At 41.4% G+C, this 23,460-nt stretch overlaps 2 protein-coding genes across 6 annotated transcripts; both read right to left on the bottom strand.

Annotated features, from left to right (window-relative positions):
• Positions 1 to 222: 222 nt before the first annotated feature.
• On the bottom strand, positions 223 to 11,827 carry LOC141902608 (uncharacterized). Of its 3 annotated transcripts, none has more exons than XM_074790422.1 (7): positions 11,583 to 11,827; positions 8,589 to 8,662; positions 8,247 to 8,412; positions 7,051 to 7,869; positions 5,138 to 5,327; positions 2,017 to 4,617; positions 223 to 267 (listed from the first exon to the last, which is right to left on the bottom strand). In XM_074790422.1, exons 2-6 carry the CDS (start codon positions 8,650 to 8,652, stop codon positions 2,281 to 2,283), a joined length of 3,576 nt encoding a protein of 1,191 aa, XP_074646523.1. In that variant the 5' UTR covers positions 8,653 to 8,662; positions 11,583 to 11,827; the 3' UTR covers positions 223 to 267; positions 2,017 to 2,280. The 3 variants fall into 3 exon arrangements, with proteins under 3 accessions (XP_074646523.1, XP_074646524.1, XP_074646525.1); XM_074790423.1 differs by having other exon boundaries at positions 11,587 to 11,827; XM_074790424.1 differs by lacking the exon at positions 223 to 267 and having other exon boundaries at positions 2,106 to 2,119; positions 2,193 to 4,617.
• A 676-nt stretch (positions 11,828 to 12,503) lies between these two features.
• On the bottom strand, positions 12,504 to 23,306 carry LOC141902939 (RNA-binding protein 39-like). Of its 3 annotated transcripts, none has more exons than XM_074790921.1 (12): positions 23,211 to 23,306; positions 21,205 to 21,295; positions 18,927 to 18,997; positions 18,162 to 18,479; positions 17,649 to 17,693; positions 17,439 to 17,556; positions 16,580 to 16,873; positions 16,321 to 16,386; positions 15,750 to 15,954; positions 15,155 to 15,311; positions 14,386 to 14,570; positions 12,504 to 13,776 (listed from the first exon to the last, which is right to left on the bottom strand). In XM_074790921.1, the coding sequence occupies exons 2-12, from the start codon at positions 21,256 to 21,258 to the stop codon at positions 13,592 to 13,594; spliced, it is 1,698 nt and encodes a 565-aa protein (XP_074647022.1). In that variant the 5' UTR covers positions 21,259 to 21,295; positions 23,211 to 23,306; the 3' UTR covers positions 12,504 to 13,591. The 3 variants fall into 3 exon arrangements, with proteins under 3 accessions (XP_074647022.1, XP_074647021.1, XP_074647020.1); XM_074790920.1 differs by lacking the exon at positions 23,211 to 23,306 and adding an exon at positions 19,848 to 20,533 and having other exon boundaries at positions 18,927 to 19,265; positions 21,205 to 21,289; XM_074790919.1 differs by lacking the exon at positions 23,211 to 23,306 and having other exon boundaries at positions 18,927 to 20,533; positions 21,205 to 21,289.
• Positions 23,307 to 23,460: the final 154 nt, after the last annotated feature.

The raw sequence follows: 23,460 nt of genomic DNA, 5'->3' as shown, positions 1-23,460 counted from the left end.
TAAGTACTGAATAAAATATCTTTTTCTTCACCGATTACAGATAGAGGTTTTCAATTATGTATAGCCTAACACACTAAAACGTGTCGCCGACGAAAGAGTTAACATTAAAAATAACAATAAACATATTCACTACTATACTACATAACAGTACAGAATTCGACAAAACCAACAAAGCCGTATTAACAGGTAATATCAATCATATTTGTATATATATCAATGCCTTTCCGCGACATCAGTCATTGCGTGTATGTACTTTGGGAAAATCGCCTGAAATGTAAAAAACAGCCCCATTAAGGCTTGAGTGTGATATGCAGCAGCTGAGCTATTTACCCAAATGAAAATAAATACGACTCTCGTGATATGCAAAAAATGAGCCCCGTCTAGACTAGGATTTTTAACAGTCCCAGGTATATAAATTCAAGTTTGTTTAATCATCGGGAAATTTTGTCCAGGGTGTTCAATAGAACAGGATAGGTCAACAAACGCAGACTGAACTGGTTCATAGTACGTTCAACCTCTGGGATATCGAGTCGTCGTTACCTCTCTCAACCCAGGAGGAACTCGGTACCTCTCCCCAGGTGATGACTGATACACAAGCTTAAGGAGGCTATCGGTTAAACAATCAAACCCGCTTAGCGGGTTATCACGATCGGCTTAATCCGGATTTTGGTCTAATCCGGACAATATTTGCAGTCCATTTGTTCATTAATATACATGTACAAGAAAATGAATTTTTAATCCAGATTTCCTGTACAACGGATGAATTTTTTTGGTCCCCAATGATCCGAACAAAGCGGAATCTTCTGTAATAATACTACACATCCTATAGGTGCAAGTCATTGTGGATATGACATTTCAAAAGATACCCTTTACTGTCAATTTGGGTACCTGTACACTATGGTAGCTGGCGAGAGATAACTGATACACAAATGATATAGGGCTTATGGTAATACTTAAAGTACTAGAATACTTAAATTAATCTCAGTCAGATACGCTATTAAAATACTTGAAAAAACAATTTTCTTTTTTGTGCTTATGATTTTTACTCCTCTGCACGCCCTTCACCTTCTATTATAAATACGTGAAATTTTTTACTAAAGCCTGCGACTGACTAGGCAAACTTCATCGGTGAATTTCACCTGGGAAAATCGATTTTTGCCTAATTTCGCTTGCATAGCGTGCCAAATTTCAAATTCGCCCAGTGTGTCACTTCTGCCGAATGAATTCAGCGAAAAAAATACAAACTACCTAGTAGAGTATCTATCGTCGCCGAATCTATTTGGGTGAATCGGTACTCGCATCGAGTTCATCTAACTGTGCAAACATTGCTCTCTCTCGAATTCAATACCGGAGGCGCAAATAATACGGCGAATGATTGGCCATAAAAATTCGTCTAGCCTGTCACGAGCTTTCGAATCGAGAGGATCGATCGCAGCTGTCATTATAGAAATAGACGACACTGACACTGCGCGATATTTTTACCCATAAAATAATAAAGCCGAGTAAAATAAAGCCGAGTTGAAAATACACGCTAGGATAGATAGACACGTAAATATCTATATATATATGGTGAAAATAAGGAATAATTGCATTGTCGCGGCGATAAATTGAATGACAGGAGGCTTTTGCATTATTGATATTAGACGGTGATAAGATAAAAGTTAAACGGATGAGATTGCGAAATCGAGCCTTCGTCGAAATGAACGACGGATCATGAGTGAACGTCATGTTACCAATTAAATATGTTGCACTCGAAAATCCAAAATTAGTGAAGTTATTAATAGCAGTTTGTATACTGAATATACTGAGTCACATGCTCGACAAAAGAATGCATACAACACACATGAATATATACACACGCACAAAGAAATCGTTACGATATTAAACCCAGCCAGGGTATGAGGGTTTTCTACACACAATTCAGGGTGTACGCTATGCTGTATTCTGTTCAAAGCATTTTCCACAACACTTACACACGTGTGTATTTCAAAAATCGAACGAGGTCGACCCTCTTACCTTGTCCGGGACTAAACTATTCGAAAGACACGTGCGCCTACAGACAGAATCGACCAGCTCAGATATTACCACATCGTACACACTACCAATTCGCCAATCGGTGCTTAAAAAATTACGAAAAATTTCATTAACGAATCATGGAATCATAGTAGATGCGCTATGTAACTCAAGCTAACCGATAGCATATACTCTTTACGCGAACGCTTCCAAACTGATAGTAATCGTGATATGTCGTTAAATGTTAATGTTAAATTTTCACGCCTCTCATCTCTGGGTTTCTAGCGTTTTCGGCACGTAAACGCGGACCTTCGATTTCGGCAACGCCGACTTGCCGAGTATGATATCGGCCGATTTTTCGGCGACCATAATCGTCGGGCCGTTCAAATTGCCGCTGACGACCGACGGCATTATCGACGCGTCGACGACCCGCAACCCCTGCGTGCCGAGGACACGCGTTTCGCTGTCGGTAACGGCCATCGGGTCAGACTCGTCGCCCATTTTGCACGTGCACGACGGATGATACGCGCTGTCGGCGTAACGACGCACGTAGTCGTCGATTGCGGCGTCCGACAGATCCGACGGGTTCGGATTCAACAGGCGACCACGGTACGCGTCGAACGCCCGCTGCTCGTGCAACTCGAGCGACAGACGAACGCAATTGCGCATCTCCCACCGGTCGATGTCTGTCGACAGATATTTCGGATCGATTACCGGGTGATCGGCGGGGTCGCGCGACTTCAGCTTCAAGTTGCCTCGACTGGTCGCGCGCATCGGCCCGACGTGGACTTGATACGCGTGGCGGTCGCCCATCACGCGTCCGTGGTCGTTCACCGTCGACGGCAGGAAGTGGTACTGGACGTCGGGGTGCGCGATGCCGGCGCGACTCCGCACGAAGCCGCCGGCTTCGAGGTGCGCCGATGCGCCGTCGCCCGTCTTACGGGTGAAATATTCATACCCGATGTTCACCATGTTGTGCGGGAATTTCCACTGAGCCGAATACAAAGTGATTGGCTGTTTGCATTCCTGTTGAACGTAAATCTCTAGGTGGTCTTGTAAATTTTCGCCGACGCCCGGCAAGTGCTGGACGATGGGAATGTCCAACGCTTTCAACTCGTCGGCATTTCCGACGCCCGACAACATCAACAACTGAGGTGAATTAATCGCCCCGCCGGACAGGATGACCTCCTCGCTGTACACCTGTTCGGTGCGGCCATTTTTTTCGTATTCAATGCCTATGGCGCGATTTCCCTCAAATAGGATGCGCTTAGTCAAAGCTTTTACTTCCGTCGTCAAATTCTTTCGATAGAGCACCGGGCGAAGATAGCCCATCGACGCGCTCCAACGCTGGCCGCGGTGAATAGTCATGTCCATCCGACCGAAGCCCTCCTGCTGGTAGCCGTTCATATCGTCGGTGTACGGATACCCGGCTTGTTGCCCAGCTTCAATGAACGCGTCGAACAACGGATTTTTCGAACGGCCACGCGACACGTGAAGCGGCCCGTCACCGCCGCGATATTCGTCGGCGCCGAGTTCATGCGTTTGCGATTTACGAAAATACGGCAAGCAATCGGCGTACGACCAATTCGCGGCGCCCTCTTTTTCCCAGCGATCGTAGTCGAACGCGTGGCCGCGTATGTAGACCATCGCGTTCAAACACGACGAGCCGCCCAACACCCGCCCACGCGGCCAGTACATGCTGCGGTCGTTCATGAACGGCTGAGGTACGGTGTGGTAATACCAGTTGAACTTGTCGTGGCAAAGATTATACATAAGCGCCGCCGGCATGTGTATGGTCCACGCGTCATCCTCAGGTCCGGCTTCGACGACGAGAACTTCGTTGTTTTCGTCGGCGGACAAGCGATTGGCCAACACGCAACCGGCACTACCCGCCCCGACTATGATATATTTGTATTGGCGTTTGTTTACCTGAGTAGCGGCCGCTGCTGTCGAATAAGAACGTCCGTGTTGATGCGAGTAAAAAACCGGATGCGTCGATGTTGAAAATAATCTCCGCGCTTCGGCGGTTCTGCTTCGGTCGTCATTGTTTGTCGGCGAATATCCACTCGGCGGCGACGGTGTAGGTGTCGGAGTCTCTTGTTCGTCTTCGACACACTTCGTCGTATTATTATCCGTATCATCCGAATTGTCATCTTTCAAATCGGGTAAAATCAGATGCACTAACTCCTCGATCGTCGGCACGACGATATCGGCGTGTTTGCGCAATTCACGCGTCGACGCCACGCCGCTGAGCACGCCGACCGTCGCGCCCAGTTTCGCCGAGCGTCCCATGCCCATGTCGGCTTTTGTGTCGCCGACCATGATCGCGTCGGCCGGCTCGACGCCGAGTTCTTTGCAGATTTTCAACGCGTTGTGCGGCTGCGGTTTCGGCCGCGTGTTCTCGTCGTCGCCGCAGACGAGCATGTCGACGTACTGCAACGCGCCGAGTCGTTTCAGCGTTTCCGTCGAACTGTCGCGACTGTCCGCCGTGCACACGGCGATCTTCACGCCGTTCTCCTTCAGCAGACAGAACAAGTCGCTCGTGTCGCCGATTGACTTTAAACTCTCCTTTTGATGTTTATCCGACTGTTGCATGTCTTGAACCTAGGATACAAAAGCAGTAACGACAGTTAATCCAATGTAATAAACGTTATTACGATAGGATCCATACAGATCAGTCATTCCTGGATTTAAGGAGTTTTTAAGGAGAAAATTTCAAATTTTGAGGAGTGTCTGCATCGCTTTCATATCCCAAACACAGCTGACTCCTCCTAAATAGGTACTACTTTCTCAGTTAATGATTAATTCAGTGGTTTTGTAAGCTAATTTTTATCCTATATGCTACCTAAACTTGGTTTCTAATCTGGTACCTACCAAATTGGGTAAAAAAATTGAGGTCCCAACTATTCAATTCAGGGGTATCCTACTGTCAAACAACAAACTAGATAAAAATTTCTAATTTTCAGATTCACCGAGTTTTGGTGAATTTTGATCAAATTAAAGGAGTTTCGAGCTCCTTAAAAAGCATTTTCAATTTCGTAAGGGGGTTCATCAATGAAATCCTACCGTCAGGCACTAGCTTGAGGCACGTCCGAGTTCTCATTCAGAAACAATCTCAGCTTACCTGTTTTACAACCGATCGAGCGTCTTCCCTAGATAAACCCTGTTCCACTAACAAATCGGCCAAGCGAGATTCCACCTGACCAGTTGTGCCTTCGGCGAATACGCCCGGTTTGATGGTTTCGGTAACTTTATCGACGCCGAGCACGTCCAAAACCTTGTCGGAGACTTTCAGCTGGCTTATCTTTTCCATTCTGAAATCATTCGATAATGTTTGTTATGTTTCCATATGATGACTATCAATTTAACCGAAAGTTAGAGTACACGCTTCCCAACTCGAATCGAATGGAACCAGTGATTTTCGTTCAACGTAGGTGACAACAGTTCCATAGCAATTTGAAATCATTATTAACTACAAATAGGGCCCAAAAAAACTGATACCTTGTTTCTCATTTTTTCGAAATCCCTAAAAATGACCCGGCAAGCGGGTTTTTATTTTCATTCATTTAAAAAAACATGAATTTTTGGAAATATCGAACAGGCAGGCAGTTCTATTACTAATATAAATATTTGGAAGCAAACCTTTCTTTTAAAAGCTTAGATCCCAAGTTTTAACAAATTTTGCAAAGAGGGGTGCGGGCATTCACTCACACCAGAACCGCAAAATCAGTTCCCACTGATAACATTGTCAAAAACGTCTCTTACAGTCTTCATAATGTTGTTAGATTGACACCAAGGACCAAGGTAGACAGGTCTTTGGTGTCCGTGTCCAATTTCACACACAACTACACCACATTTCATGTACTTTTGTCTGATGAATTCATCTGACACAACAATGTTTAACTCGAAGTATTGCTTCAACTTTGTTGCCAAACTTGTGACCCCTAGTACCAGTAAGTTCGAACCCCATTACATGAAAAGGAATGACAAGAAGACCTTTTCCGACACTACTCGCCCGAACAGTTTTCATTTCATTTTCATAAACGAAGAACTAATTTTTAGTCACCCGACAGGTAGGTTTTATTTTACCCGCTCTCTAAGCCCAAGATTTTCGCATCTGGCCGGACAGGCTTATCTTTATCTTTTTTTGGCCTTAGCAAGGTTGTTACTTTGTTTCATCAGCTAGGTGCTACACAATGTAACACATTTGTACACAACAGCCTGTGGATAAGCTGTTATACTGCCTATATAGCTGTCACAATATATGTTTATGTGTATTGTAATGTATCGTAATAGCATATTCAATGAGCGAATCTAAATGAATCAAACGGATAGTAAAACCACTAGGAAATCACACAGTATGCCTATGCCATTATCTAACAGCACCACGCTCACACAGCTTACTGGTGTGCTGTTGTTCAACAGCCTCTTACATCGTCAATTAAAACAAATAAATCGACAAATCGATGTAATCGAACTCTGATGAAGGGCATCGGGTTTTTGAGTGGCAAAGCTTTATGAAATCCATTATTTCAAGGCAAAAATTCTGACCATGACTTATTTGCCTGAAAATACAGCAAGAAGTCGACCCCCTACTGTCTGTCATTTCTCAATCTGTAATTTTGTTAATAATCAGTTGATCTACCTTTTTTATTATGCATTAATTTGTTCAAAAAGACTTTTTTATTCAGAAATAATGAACAACGATTTTTCGTAAACTTGTGTTTGCTTTCATTCATCAGCATTAATCTACTCGACACGCTCGCGTGCAATGCTGAAAATTGATCCACGTTACGCAGATCCATTGTTACATTCTAAACTGGTTTTGTATTATCCAAAGCTTGATTGATAACAAATATCTTAACTGGGACATGCTGGAAATCATCGTATAAACCGGTTTTGTCTTTAACAGAATCATATTAACGAGGTTTCACTGTATTCTACGCAGATCAACTGATTATTAATGAAATCACAGATCCAAACATCGCATGGAGAAGCATGGGTGACAAACAGTAAGTAGAAATAGTACGCGCTTACCTCCGAGCGAATTCGATGGCCCACGGCGCCCACATCGAATGGAAACATATCAATGTACCGTCCTTATCGAATATGACGAGTTCCCATTTCTTTTTGCCGTATTTCTGCACGAGCGGGTGACGATCCTCGTCGTCGACGTCCCTCATCACTGGCGCCGGTGAATGCGCGGCGTCCGCGTCGCCACTCTTCAACACCGGCAAAACGATCGGCAAAATCTCCTCGACGCTGCCGACGATGTGGTGCGCGTACGGCGTCAAGTCATCGACGTTGCCGACGCCGGTCAACACGCCGATCCGCGTGCCGAGATTCGCCGCGATTCCCATCGCCATGTCGACTTTGCGATCGCCGACGATGGCCGTTTCGGCGGGCGCGACGTTCAACGCGTCGCAGATCATCAGAACGTTGTGCGGCGATGGTTTCGGCAACGCGGTCTTGTCGTCGCCGCAGACGATTTTATCGACGTACTGGCTGATGCCGAGCGTGCGCAACGCCGTTACGGTGCCCTGGCGCGTGTCCTCGGTGCACACCGCCGTTTTCACGCCGTAATCGTGCAACGTCGAGAATATCGTCGATAAATCGTCGAGCGTGCGGAGTTGTTTCGGATTCTCCGGATTGCACGTGCGCCATTCGGTGTCGACGATGTTTTTCGCCGCGGTATAATGAACGCCTTCTTGGTTGAGCATGTTCACCAACGAGCTGCGTATAACCTCCGGCGAACACTCGGTTAATAATCCCGGCGATATTTTATCCGTGACGCTGCAGATGCCTAATGTCTTGTACACTTTGTCGGCGACTCGCATGCCGGTCATATCCTGTAACCTATATAAATACGGAACGATAATTAAGGACGACGTTACAACAAGGTCGCTACATTACAAATCAATTATTCAAGGTCACTACATTACAAATCAATTATTCCTGGATATCGAGTTTTTAAATTTATATATTGTTATGCTTTACAGGAAATAAAGAGATTCTGGTCCCAAATGCACCGATTTAGGCATAGTCTGTACAAATTCTAAAGTACAGGTAGGCCTATCCGATTGCCTATTTCTAAAAATTGAAGGAATTTTCAAGTGCTCCAATTAAATGAGTTTCAAGCACCCTTGAAAACATTTTCCATTTAGAAGTAGTTTTTTTTAAGAATCAAAGAGTCGTAAGGACCCTGCACAGATGAATGGTTCACATATACACACCTTTTCGCTAAACTTCGTGCCCACGGTATCCATAAAGAATGGTAACATAGAAGCGTTCCATCTTTGTCGAATATGACTAACGAAGTCTTGTTCTGGTGAACCTTCCAAGTGTCTACATTACTAGTAGGATTATTTAGTAATCGACAGGTCGAAAACACACGCGATACTAAAAATAGAACAGAAACATTTATAAATAGCCTTCCAAAACAACAGTACCTGAACGACCTATAAGCCTAATTTTTAGCAGTAATGACAACAGCGAATGTCTGTTTGGTACCAGCTTGAATGTTTCCAAGGTACCAGTAATTTACAGTGCAATAAGGTTCATTCTATTTTACCGACCTTGTTGAGGTAACGCAGCGTTCCGACCCATGGAAATTGATTTAGCTATCACTTGTGAAACCATGATCGTGTCTCTGTAATAACAAAATTTATCAATTATAATAAACCTAGTTTCAGATGATCACAGAATCAGTGGCTAGGTTTGACTGTCTACTGGTGGCTCATCAAAAGGTTGATTGAATTACTTGAAGAATTCGTCGATCTTCATCAAAAAGATAACAATACTGAAATAAAATTAATTTACCGTAATATCTGGGGCCAGTTCCACAGTCGTAACTTACCAGGTAAGTCTAAAAGTGGTATTAAATCTTAAGACTGGTCTTAAGTTGTTAGATTAGCTATAGAACCAAGTTAGTCTTAGACTGGTCTTAAGTCTGGTAGGCCAGTTGCAGCAACTGGCCGCTGGTTCAGTTCAAAAGAAAATCCTACATGATACCAAATATCTATTTATATAAGCCGACTCTCGCACTTGTAGGTTATCAATATCACTTGTTCACCGGGCTAATGCAATTTTATGTCTCAAAGCTCTTTTCCCACTCGATACAATGGACGATTGTGCCACCATTCGCACTGCCTTTGTAGGGCAAGTTGATTTTTGAGGGGGAAAGTAATTTTTCTGATATGCTTTTATTCCTTAGATCAAACCCTGTAAAACCCACGGCTGACCAGGAATTAACCCATATTATCATATCCCATATCCTATTATTACATCTGATTGTGACACAGGCTTTCAAACAGTAACACTAGGTCAACAAACGATGTCTATTAGGCTATATCACAAGGGTACTAGATGATGATTCGACAAATATGATAAGTGTCACACAAGCGATATATATGGTAATATTAGGATATACCAGCGTCATATCACAAGTGAGTGTCATAGAGGCCTATAACGTTTGAATTTTACATTGAAAAGTGAAGTTTGTCAATATTTCCTGATGTGTCCGGAGCCGGCAGCCATGTCTTTTTAAGAAACAAAACAATTTTTCTGATTTATTGCAGAACCATTTAAAACACACATTATCAAAATCCGTAGTGGAACTGTATACCAAGCTGATACACATCCGCGAGTACCTGAGGTTTGTGGATATACATTGGGATATGGGCAACACCAGATACGGTAGCGCAACAAAACACAGAGTAACTCATAGCGAAAATCATTTCATTTGCAATGAAATTAGAACTTGATTTTTAGGCTTCCACATACGAAAATTATCAGACAGGTCATCGGATAGATATAAAGCCGCGGACACACTGGGCGATTTCGTCGGCCGACGAAATCGGCTGACGAAATCGCCGCCGATTTTATGACCGATTTGATCGCCGACAGACCCGGACACACTGGGCGATTTCGTCGGCGACGAAATCGGCGAACAGCGCCGCTTATTTTGAAACGACCAGCTGCTAGCGCCACCTTTAATAAATCAAAGAGCCGTGATTGGCTGGTTAATACGGCGCTCCAGGCGACTGATCACCGTACCCGGACACACTGGGCGATTCTGTCGCCGGCGACGAAATCGCCGGCGACAGAATCCAACATGTTGGATTCGGGCGATTTCGTCGGCCGACTAAATCGCCGAAGGCGATTGCCTGGACACACTGGGCGATTTTACCGGCGATTTCGTCGGGCGACGAAATCGGGCGACCAAATCGCCCAGTGTGTCCGGGCCTTAAGATCCGCTTTCTCACTCAGCCAAGGGTCGCCTACAGATTTGGCTGAAAATTTACTAATGAGAAAAATAGATTAGAATTTAATAGAAATGCAGAGCGAAATTGAAGCGCGATAAACGCAATGCAACTTGAGTGCCGGGTGGGTTATCGCTGAATCTTCGCTTGCCACGACGCTGTATCGTTGCCCGTATCCCATTGTGATACTCGAAGCCCTGATGCGTATGTCGATAACAAGGGGTCACAGGGGTTTGCCGACATTGTTCCCAAAACTATGTTTCTGCTTCCTATGCACGCGACACAGAAATTCTCGGATTCCTTGCACGGGTTTGACCATGGGCTTGGATCGTCTTTCATCGCTTGGATTTTATTTCCGAGAATGGCGCTAATATGCCTTGAGTTGATATTGTTTAGTTATCCGCTAAAAACAGTGTTTTTATAAAGTAAAGCGTCGCGACCGCCTGATAATGAACCTTAACGGCCAATTGTTTATCGGAACTTTTATAGCGGATAAATAAACAACATAAACACAAGGTATTTCTGAGATATCTTGAATTTATTTGCAGTTCATATTTAGCGCCGTCTCACGAGATAATCAACAACCCGGATATAAAATCCAAGCTAAGAAAAGATGATCCTAAGCCCATCGCCAAATATATATATATATATATATATATATATATATATATATATATATATATATATATATATATATATACATATATATATATATATTATAATTATTGTGAAGCAGAAACTAATTAGTAGTTTTGGGAACAATGTTTCAGAGCGGTCATCCTTATTACCGAGATGATGTATTTTACCGAGATGAACCGAGATGAAATTAAATATAACATATTTATTTATTCCATATCGATTTTAACCATTGAAATCATATTATATCAGTAATAAATGCCTGCTGGGCTCATATTTTACATATTTTGTCGGATATTTTTGGAAAAATAACTTTTAACTTTACCGAGATGAGATCGTCGATCAATCAAATTCAATGAAATTTTATTGCTAACCGAGTTTACGTTTTTTGAGTCAAAATTTTTTTAAATAAAAAAATATGTAAAATATGACTCTAGGAGGTATTTATTACTGATATAACGTGATTTCAAGTGTTAAAATCGATAAGGAATAAATAGATATGTTATATTTAATTTCATCTCGGTTGATCTCGGTAAAATACATCATCTCGGTAATAAGGATGACCCTTTCAGAGATCATTCTTTCATTCCATGTTTCAGGTAACTTCACATACGATCTCAAGTCTATACACACAACACAAACAACTGTTAGAACTTCTAATAATCTACTTACCTACCCTTTGGCTTTATTATGTACACGACGAGTATTTTTGCCTCCGAGTCCGACCACACACAGCACAGTACACTTTCTTCACTTACACAGTAAAATTATACACATCATCATACATCAGTTCGAGAGCTTTAGTACTACTGACACAGTGAATTTTACCGAGTTGATGTGTGTAATGGTGTTACCATCCGTAAATAAACTAAACTACGGCAAAAGATGTTCGTTCAGTTGGTTATGTACTGTGTGGGGATTTTCCGATCGTAATGTTTGGCAGAAGGTGGCAGCAGCAGCTAATCGAGCGTGTACTTGTCGTGAGTGCTCGGCTCGGTTCTTAGAAACCAAATTAAATATTGAAGCGCTATTTGATCTTGAAATAAATGTACCCAGTTTCCAAAAATAAATGATGATTACTTATAATCAGTGCTGGACTGTAATCAAATATTCGCATAAACATCATACAGTTTACTATTAAAAAGGTCACTAGCTAAAGGGTACCTCATTTTGCCCCTGGGAAAAATATTGCTGGTTACCTAGGTGACCAGTAACAATAAGGTCAACAAATGCATCCGTTCCCAAGGAGTTTCAAGCTTTCCGATGATACCAAGATAATGAAACTTATAGGCCTAATATGTTCACATAAATATCCCATTATTAGCAGTTAGGGAGCTTTGGTCGTCTCTAGTACTAGACTTATATCAAAACACAAGTTGTGAAGATGCTCCTAAGAAATACATACCACTCCGAATGCTTAATTCGACACAAATTCACTAAGAACAGTATTGGTCACTTCTAATACTTCTGTCAAATCACAAAAGGAATTGTCAAAATGGAAGTCGTCTAGTCGCACCAAGGAAATATATACCACTCTGAATGCTAAATCCGACATAAAACGACCACACAAAATCACCAAGAACAACTAGCAAATTACAATTCAATATACACCAGATTTATTTTCTCTTTATACATTTCAGTATTACATAACGGGTATGTGAATAGCCCTGACATAGCAAGATTGATTATCCAACCATGGTACAATATTAGCATTTACCGGTATTTCAATGGAAAACACGCGTTAACTAATAATTTACAATAATAGAACGTTAATACACATATATATATACACACACACACATACGTGTAGCATCGTGTCTATTTCTATGTACAGTATCGGATAATTTACATACCTTTTTTTTCATTCTTTATGGAGGCAAAACGAAAACGATTGCGACTCATGTGCAAAATTATGAAGAGCGAAATTAAATGCAAATGAAAAAGTAACAATCGAACATCGTATGGCGTGTTTAGAACAAACTCAAAACTAAATATCCATCGGCGAGTTATTAAAACCAATTAACGTTTACAGTTAAAATACCTTATCAATAATCAACATTTGAAACGAGTCGAATTTATGAAAATTTCCGAAACGATCTACAGTAAACCTTGGTTTACTGTATTCCGAGTTTGAAATACACACCCGTAAAAACTTCTCATTGGAATAGAATCGCAATCAATTAAAATATACCCAGTCATCGACCTATTATGATGATTTATAAGCAATAGGCAATAAGCCGTTGAACTGCTGCCAAAATTTGAATAACTTTTTACCAAATAAAAACAAAAACAATATACAAACAATTCGATTCGGATTGCAATATGCTAAATTTACAATATCAAAAATATTCAAAACAAAACACGACAATTTTGTTTATTAGGTGATTTGTGTTAATCATATTTGTAACCCTGAATTAGAGACAACTCTTCTTAATGTAAGATAGCTGATATATTCGCACGCGTCAGAGTCCGGTTTTACACTGAAGTAGAGATTGTCGGTTGAACTTTTTTTTTGAAAACGTTACGGAGATCTAAAAATTTTCTTTACAGATTTTCGCACGCGATCGCGACTGATAAACAGCCACGTTACGTACATTCGAATACACGCCCTGAACCTAGTCCGTCGTCGTATGAATAACCAGCACCTAACAGGCCCAAACGCCGGATCGACCGACCATCGATCACGGAGGCAGCAAACCCTGCTGCATGGCTCCCATCATACCGGCGGCGGCGCCGTACTGCGACGCGTATTGTAACTGCGCTTGGTGCTGCGCCGACGACATCAACAGCGAACGCGCGACCTGAGCATCGGGGAACAACTGGTGGTAGTTCGGCAACGGAACGTACGCCGCCGTAATCACTTTCCCTAGCGAAAAAAAAAGAAATAAAACCATATAAACGATGTTGCTAAACAGTTGAAATCGGTACACGGTAGACCTTGCTTAATTCGGATCACCTCGGACTGGAAAATTTTGTGCGAATTAAACGTGCTTTCATTTGAATAGAAATAACCAATAGGGGACTGGAATTTTAATCCGAAATAAATGAAAATCCAAATATAACTGATCCGAGAATAAAGTGAATTACACGGTATAAGTTTGTCACATTATTTGAGTTGTCACTACAGTTAAATCCGGGTTAAGTCATAATCAAATAAATAATCACATCACTTCAGACGTCATTACTTTCTGGTCTTCATATGTATATTTCGAATTCAATTGGCCATATTTTTAATCCCAATTTGTATTGCAAATTTTAACTTTAGTAGAATCTGCTTAATTCAGATCATTTCGGACCAACTAAATTCATCCGGTTCACAGGAAATACGTGCCATTTTCTTACATATTAATGTACACAGGCACCGCAAATATTGTCCGGACTAGACCAAAATATGGATTAAGCGAGTTTGACTGTGCTAAATTGGACATGGGCCACGTGCGGATGTAAAGTAAACGTTAAATGGTAAAATACGTACTTGCAAAAAATCGACCGTGAAGCGCTTGCACCGAGGCGACAGCCGCGGCTATACTCGGACATTTAACGTAGACATTGCCTGTCGGTGAAGTTTTGTCGACGTATATGTGAAAGACTCCACCGTGTTTGTTGCACTCATTGATTACGTCATCTTTGATTTCCTGATCCCAGCCGGGCTCCGATTCCCTACAAATGAGATTTGAGATTTCTATTTAACTGTGCATCACTAACTATCAACCCTCGGATATCTGCGACACCAAAATTATGGATTCCCGATTGCGAAAATCTGCTCGTTATCAATCAGCCTAAATGGCTAGAGTGGCAAATTATTGAGATTCTGGTCATGACTAGTAAGAAGGATTGGCACATCTTTATAATCTGGTGCATTGTAAACTTTCTGAAATTCAAAAATTCCTAGGAATTATATGCCCTTCACAAGACTCCCCAACATATTCTAGATTTCGAAATCAGCCATGAGAGGCTATGTATCTGAAGTGTACTGCAGTGCTAAAACAACAAAGTCTTTTTTTAACGTCTTTTGTAATTAAATATATTTCATAACTCCTGTTTCATTTTCGATAAATTTCAATGTTATTATATTTGAGAGATGTGCACTATCCCGGCTAGACTGGTTGCCAATCATTTCAATTATCTATATATTCAAATCCACATAAATTGTCGACAATATTTGCAAAATACATATTTTTCAAGGCGTCGATTTACTTTCAAGTTAGTGTTCGTCTTTAAACAACGAAGCAGGGAATACTTACGTAACTGGATTAAACATGTTCGATAGCATAAAACATTGTGTAGCTATGGGTGGCGCGGTAGTCACTGCAGCCTGTTGAGGAACTGGTGGCGCTGCTTCCGTCGGTTGAGTCAAACTCAACGCATTAGCGGCTACCGGCGGAATTTCAAATCCCGTACCTAAAAATTATAAACAAGTTCACGATTAAGCCGGTTGAGAGAATAAAATTCCGTGGCAGTCGAGGCTTCCGCTTGTAGCAAGTGAGCATCTGCGAGGCTCAAAATTCTATTCAAGTTGATTTGAGAATGAACTGTTCATGACTGAATGACTCATTGTCGTTCCACTCATGATGAACTAATCTCATTTAGTCAAAATCGCTTCAGTCATTTTAGATGAGACCATGAATGTGTTGACTAACTTATCCAATCAATGTCAACTTAACACTCAGCAAATTGAATTTGAATACAAATTTGGTTTGGCTTAACTTTTACCGATTTAATGAAAAGCGCCATTGACCATTCTAAAGTGAAAAGGGCACTATAGAAATTTAATTACTATTACTATGTTTGGCCATGCATTGCATCCACAAGGATACTAAGATCTTTTTGCAAAATTACCTTCAGCTAGTTTCGCCATAAGAGCCAGTCGACCAGTAGCGCCGAGATCGATACCAGCTCGATCCATCTCGTCGCTGTCCAGCATTGCCGCGCCCTGGGTATCAGCTGTCCGCTCCGTTACGTGACCGACTTTCATTGGTCGTCCGGCCAACTCAAAACCGTTCAACTGTTCAAGAGCCTTCTTCGCATCATCCGCTGTCTGGAACTGTACATAGAACATCAAATTAACACACTTCAATATGATAATGATAATACGTGTAGTTAAAACAGGACTTAATACATTTGTGGCAGGGTCCGATCCAAGCACTTGTTCCATTGCCCGGGACAAGCACGTTCTCATTAGGATAAATAGGTTATCATCATCACTTATCCATCAGGCTAGTGCAACTTTAAGTATCAAAGCTTTTTTTCACTCGATACAACAGATGATTGTGCCACCAATTGGACTGTGTTTGCGTAGGGCAAGATTTTCAGACAAGTGGTTTTTATTCCGTAGATCGAAACCCGTTGTCTTACACAGATTTTAACCCAAAAATTACAACATGATTACAACAAATATAGGCCTACTTACTGTAACAAATCCAAATCCTTTTGATCTGCCACTCTCACTGTCCATAACTAAGTTTATGTGATCGATCTAAAAGATATCGCGTAAATTTTAGGTGAAATTATACATATCAAATAATATAATATAAACATTATATATATATATATATATATATATATATATATATATATATATATATATATATATATTATATATATATATATATATATATATATATATATGCACAGTGGAAATCAAATATCAGTTTAATCAGAAATCTCACCTTTCCAAAAGGTTCGAATATACCCCTGAGCATTTCTTCGGTGATATTGAAGTGCAAAGAGCCGACGTACAATCGCATCGGTCCTTTGTGATCCATCCCCGGCAAGATGGCCGTCGGATTGCCGGTGCGATTTTTCTCAGCCTGAGACGCCTGAACGGTGATCGGTTTGCCCTTCAACGGCTGACCGTTCAAACCGAGCGCGAGCGCCACCGATTCGCACTCGGCGAATTCGACGTACGCGATGCCTTTCGATCGTCTCGTTTTGTTATCCGTGATAATTCGCACGTCTCGAACCTGAAATAAAACGTTGGATTAAAGTTCACGCATATCACCTCTTAGCAGTGTACTCTCGATAGGTTTGAGAGGGGCGACAATACCATCCATTTTTCCACCCACCCCTTATAAAATATCTGCCGCCCCTACCAGAAATAGAAGAATAGCCAAAATTGAGGTTAATTTTCCCTATCTTTTTGAGGGATTGAAAGTCTTGCTACTTCAGCAGCCATGGCAAACTTCAGTTATCGGAGTTAGTCGACTATAGTCAAACTAAATGAAACAAAATTTCAATTAGTCGGAATTATGGTGCGGAAATGGACGAATTTCTGTAGTTCGGGCGCAGTTCCAAGATGGCAACACTGTCAAATACGCTACGACCAAACTTAAGTCATTCAGTTAGTTCCGACCTTTAGTCGACTATGAAAACTGAATTTCGCCCATGATGTCATAACATGCATATGCAACAGTGATGGAATAAGAAGGCCTATCCGCTACGAGATAACTCGAGGAAACAACAGAACTGAAAGTACGATATATTTCATAGTTGGTTGTGAATTTAAAAATCTCTCTCCAAATCTCTCACCTTTCCGACTGATGAGAAGAATGCTTCAATATCACGAGGACGAATACTCGATGGCAACTGCATGCAAAAAACTGTTCGCGCATCGCGCTCCTCAGGAGTCAACTCCGGTAGATTGTTTCTAAAATACACGAGTTAAAAAGTTAAAAATGGCATCAACCCAATTAATCTCATAAAATAGGGCTAGCTCGACATAGAAAATCAAAAATTTACCTGGTCAAACGCATAGAACCATAAGGTTGGTTTGCGAATTCTCGGCTGCAAGAAAACAAATTTAACAACATTATTCAACAATATTTATGCAAACAGCCGTTAGGAATTTTTCTCGTGCTGTGTGCAACACTAAGCCAGATTATAACTGCCATTCCACATACAAGGAAATAATATATACCCAAACGAGCATTACTTGATTCCTTTTTTTAAAGACAATTGAATCGCCCTTCCGGGACTTAACGTCCTTTCTCCACACACAACTGGCCCAGTTGCATTAAGTACTACTACTATGAGTATGCTTGTAGCGGACCCTTCACTGTCAAATATTGACACCCTGGCATGCCAGATTTATTGTTTCTGATTGGCAGGCGGTGTAAAGAAACTCTGCTTCATTCTCGATGGTCAATTTTGAGCAAAGGCTATGTAATATCATAATATCACAGTGGCAGCAAAGGTGTTCAGCTCAACACCGGATGACTAGGTCACGACTAACTAAAACATAATGTTTAATACCTGTTTGGCGAAGGACTCCTCTTCTTATTCTTCCAAGCAGGCGGACCAGCACCGGCGCCACCAGCACCAGCACCGCCGCCAGCTCCACCGTACGGAGATTTCGAACGCGATCTACGCGGCGGCCGATTAAACGACGGCGATCTACTGCGTCGGCTGCGTTTGTCGCGACTGCGCGAACGACTCCTCTTCCGTCTGCTGTCTCGATCCTTATCCCGCGGTCGGTCTCGATCTCTGTCGCGTCGATCGCGATCCCTCTCGCCGCGATCTTTCCTTTCTCGTGATCGCGATCTCTTTCGATCGCGGCTTCGGCTGCGTCTTCTGAAAGTTTATTGAATATACTTCTATGTAGGATATGAAAACAAAATGACAGGGTGGCCACTTTTATTTGACTTGCTTTTTCCCCTGACTATTCCCTAAACATGCATGTTGTTTTTCCTGCCTTGATCTGATATGAATCCAATCAATTACCACTGTCAAATATGTAAAACATACAGAAATTGTTTGATTTTAGGCGCAATCTAGCGATCTCAAATTCCCTGACTCTTCCCTAATTATATTCAAGAAATGTCCCCAACTTTCCCTGATAACCAGACGTCCAGGGACAACATGCTCACTTGGGAAGTGATCTGAAAAGCTAGACGATTTGACCATTTCAATATTCAACGCCCCTAATGAACATGCCTGTCCGATGACAGTGCTTACAATTATTGAATATCAAGACTATTAAGGCTCAAAATAAAGGAGAACGAATTATTTGAAACTTACTTCCGATCTCGGTCTCTGTCGCGGTCTTTATCGCGACTGCTGCCCTTGTCTTTGCCATTCTTGATTTCATCCTGCCATTCCAAAATAAGTGACACCACAGTTATGAGTAGCAGTAGTAGCAGTAGTAGTAGTAGCACACACCGAACACACATGTACGACGTACACACACAGCGCCGGAGATGCGGGTCGAAAAAACAAAAGGGGAAAGAAAAGAAACAACAACATTCGCCATTAGTTCTATTTTATCGAAATATTCGCACATTATACTAGCTTACAACTTGTTACCTGAAAACACACGGAGCCAGCCGTACGTGTCAGCAGCCGACAGTTGGAATAGTACTAAGAATTAGGCTACATATGAATATATGTAAGGGGCGACTGGGCCAGGAGGGACAGGATAGTGACGTGTTTCTAATTGTTATTCTGGATAGCGCATATTACCATAAATGAATACCAACTACGGTCTGCGCTTTCGCTCGAAAAGAATGACTCCACCTCGCAAGTTCGAATTCAAAACTAACTTTTCACCACTTCTTAACTAATCATAGAAATGTTTCAATTTTCAAACGGTTTCGATCAAAATCGAGACGAGACCCAGACAGGAATTAATTTATGTAATATTTGAACCGAAAATAAAGAGCCGGGCGTCAACTAATCGACAGGATAACCTGAGACGATATCATGCGTCATTTCTTAATCATGCACATATCCCTTCAGAACAGAAACTGTCGCTTAAAGAAAACTAAGAATTTGGTCGCCGAAATTTGCGTGAAACAACTGATGATTGAGAAATGACATAAAATAGTACACGGGTCATACTTCGAGGCGGTACCTTTTATTAATTCGCGACCTGAAAAAGAAGAACTATGGGAGGGCCACTCGACAGGCCACTATCCTGACTTAAAATCAGTTTAATTGTACCTTTCCGACAACACTTTTAAGCTAAAATCACTGCCAATAAATGGATAGCTGGGAAAGGCAGAGTTCTAAGGTACACGTAGCACAATAATCCACTGTCGTGCGCAAATCCCGTCCGGTAGTTCAGCCTACGATGGTGTAGGTAACCATTCTTCCATAACCGACTGCATCAAATGGGTGACCCTGGTACGAGACAGGATGGACAATATTCAGTACCGATTTTAAGTGCACAAGTGATACAGTCGCAAAATTCGAAAAGATTCCTAAATTGGTTTTTGTTGTTTTTTTTTAAAATCACACATCTGAACAATTCTAATTCCGTTAAATATATTTAATCAATAAGCAAAAATCAAATATATAGAATTCATTTCGTTTGTACATGTTTGATTAACAATAAATTTTTTTTTCCCGTTAATATCCAAACAACATCGTAAATTATCGTTATACAATTGATTGTTTAAATATGTAATTTTCATAATCCATGCAATTCCTGTAGTACACACAACCAGACTTAAAGCAAACCGAAAATAGCTTTTTTTTCTTTCTCTCTCGTTTGACGAGTGACTATACGAACGACTTTTAAAAGTCGGAGATGTTAATAATACCAATCGGATGAATGTCTACCTTTTCTAGACTCGATGACCTGGTCTTGGATAGCCAGAGAAGCTGTAACTACATGTATTTCGTATCTAAGATAGAACAAAATGGGACACATGTAGCTTTTACGTTATTTGCTGCCCCCCTCCCCGCCGGTGGCCACCGCCAAACTGTCCGATCACTCATAGACATAATTTCACTGATTATTTTGTCGGGGCTTTTTAATACTTACCGGAATAAAACATCCTTTGCGAATAACAATGGCTAATCATTCCACAAAATTAGGATTTCAAAACAGATTGACTTAAACCCTTTCAGTGCTGATTAATTAATACCCTATAGTGCTGGATAATTTGAAAATTAAACAAAAATTCCACCCTAGTGTGTTGAATAACGGGAATACCACTACAGTGCGTGTACATCGCGGTGGTATTTCACTGTGTTTGACAGGTGCTGCCATTTTTCAAGAGAGATAATTACTAATTACCAATTACATCAATACACTGCAGTGTGTTGTAATAGCAAAATCTATCACTGATTTATACTAACGCACTGAAAGGGTTAAAACAATTGCTAGAAAGTGCTTATTTGCAATAACACAGTACTACCATCCTCGTTTAATCCAATTAACCCCCCGAAATATATCATTTACCCGGAAGAATTGTCGTTGTTCATCATTTCATAAACATACAGGTATGGGTACTTAATAACAAATATACGCTATCAAAAGAACATTACAGTTTAATCCAGTTGAAGACATTACCTCTTTTCTGTACGGAGCTTCCAGCATAGCTTCGACGTCTAATTCGTCAGCCATTGTGTCTTTTTTATTCAATCTATTTTATTCAATAATCCTGAAAAATATAATTCATATTTATACCAAGATTCATCTATCAGGGTGGCCACTTTGATTTAACTTTGCTTATTCCCTGCCTGTTTCCCGACATGCACGCAATTTCTTCTTAAAGAATCCTATAAATAAACACAGCTAATACATCAAGGCATAGATGACTCCTGAGCAATTGTTAGCAATTGTTACTTCTCACCAGGGAGAGATGACCGATATGTATTAGAGTATTAAATGGCTGGGGTAATAATACCAGTGTTTTCAACGCGCCAGGTCCCAGACCCGTCTGTCATTTGTAAAGGACCCGCCTGCTTTTTCAAACCAGCTTTTGTTTCCCGAACTGTGACCTTCTGTTTTTCAAAGGGACCTGGCTTGTTAATTTCTTATTGAAAACAATGAATACAAAAAAATCAAAGTGCTCCGAGCAGCTTCGCTGGATATAAGACACTTATCATTATATCAGTTACAAAGATGGAAAGTGTTTGATTTTACACAATCGAGCTATCCCATATAAAAATTCCCCGAATTTTTCCTTATTTCCTGGTAGGTGGCCACCCTAGTTATGCATGTAGGTAGTGTCTAAAAGAAATGACTCTTTTCATATTTGTGTTCGGTGATAATAAGACTGATTTTTGGACGCGCGATGACCATACTATGGTCCGAATGTTCAGTTGATCCATTGATTCATGTATCAGATTCAGAATGCAGTCTGATGGTCGCATCCGACTGACATATCCAGCTGCAAGATTTTGTGCGGATTTTCCTCGTACAAGGCCACGTACACATTCATTTTAATAACCCTATAATTAATAAATCCATTGAGAATTAATTATAGCAACAAACGATATCTTTCTTATAAGTCAGATTCACTTATCTCTTACAAAAATCTTGTTCCCATCAGGTCCGACTCAAATGGATTATAACTAAATTAACTACTCGAATTGGCCCGAAATTTGTTGGCTGTATAGCAAACCTCGCGAAACTCTTGTGACTATCCATATAGGAGACATCTTATCTATGCAGGGATTTTAACCTGCAATGCCAATCAGATTGCCGGTTGTAGTAATGCCTACTACAAATGCCGAGGCAAATATCGTGGATTCCTCAAGCTTGGAACAACCCGGGCTAAAATAACCCATATGATTTCTGATTGAGCCTCCGTAACACAGCGCATGTACAACAACCTTCTGTTGGTTGTACTGTAGCGCACTCTCGCAGGAAAGCATTCACAGCACGCCGTTGCGATGCCATAGCAGGGGCGCAAACGTTTGAAAACAAAACGAGTTTGTATCGGTTAATTGCGTCATAAGACGGTTTTCCGTCGTGAGAACAAATGTGACAGAAGGAAATGTCGGTTCGAGTCTGCTGACAGCGGAAATTTCCTTACTAGGCCTACGCAATACTGGATGTCGGTTTGATCTTACTGACTGCTCGGCGAACGGTTTAGTCGGTTAACGTAAACCATTTAGTCGGTAAAAACGTAAACCATTTAGTCGGTTAACGTAAACCATTTAGGTGTAAAGGTTTAAGAAAAACCGGTATGAACGAGACAATTTTCCTACAAACAGCAACCGTTTGTGCAAATCTATTTCAAACAAATTGAATCCTGTTGTGACACCACAGGTTAAACCCCTGCCAAAAAGGAGGGATCAGAAATAAAACACTTGCTTTTCTTTTCATTTTTGATGGGTACGTGTAGTACCCAAGAAGATGCTTTTAATTCTATTTGGTCAACTTTGGTCGGCAAAAATTTTGTTGTGCGAGTTGCGGTGTGGGGTGACGTTTTGTTTGCGTCAGGCCCGGCTGGGTCTCCCTATTTAATAACCCGTCAAACACACCTTTCCGAGTTTAAAATTTTGGGCTAGGGTACCAATGGTTTTTTCAAATTCAAAAATTACTCGCTATAATCGGTCGCAACTCACCAGAAGGGTGCTTTATTATTCTACCGAGAATATCTCTCTATCATCATCCAATGCCGTCGCACACCGTAGCGTAAACGTGGTCTTTATCAAGGTCTCCAAAATCAACGTTGAAGCCTATCGCCGAAAAGCGGCTGGGTGATCGCTTTCTACAGGGTTCTCAACATTAACGCCAAGGGCCTTCACCACGCGCGTGCAGTCAAGTCCTGCCACCTGGGAGCTCCCTGAGTATACGCGGGAGTGACGTCATTTT

Source organism: Tubulanus polymorphus, chromosome 3 (genome assembly GCF_964204645.1).
Source record: "Tubulanus polymorphus chromosome 3, tnTubPoly1.2, whole genome shotgun sequence".
NCBI lineage: Eukaryota > Metazoa > Nemertea > Palaeonemertea > Tubulaniformes > Tubulanidae > Tubulanus > Tubulanus polymorphus.
This window is presented reverse-complemented; position numbering and strand designations above follow the sequence as displayed.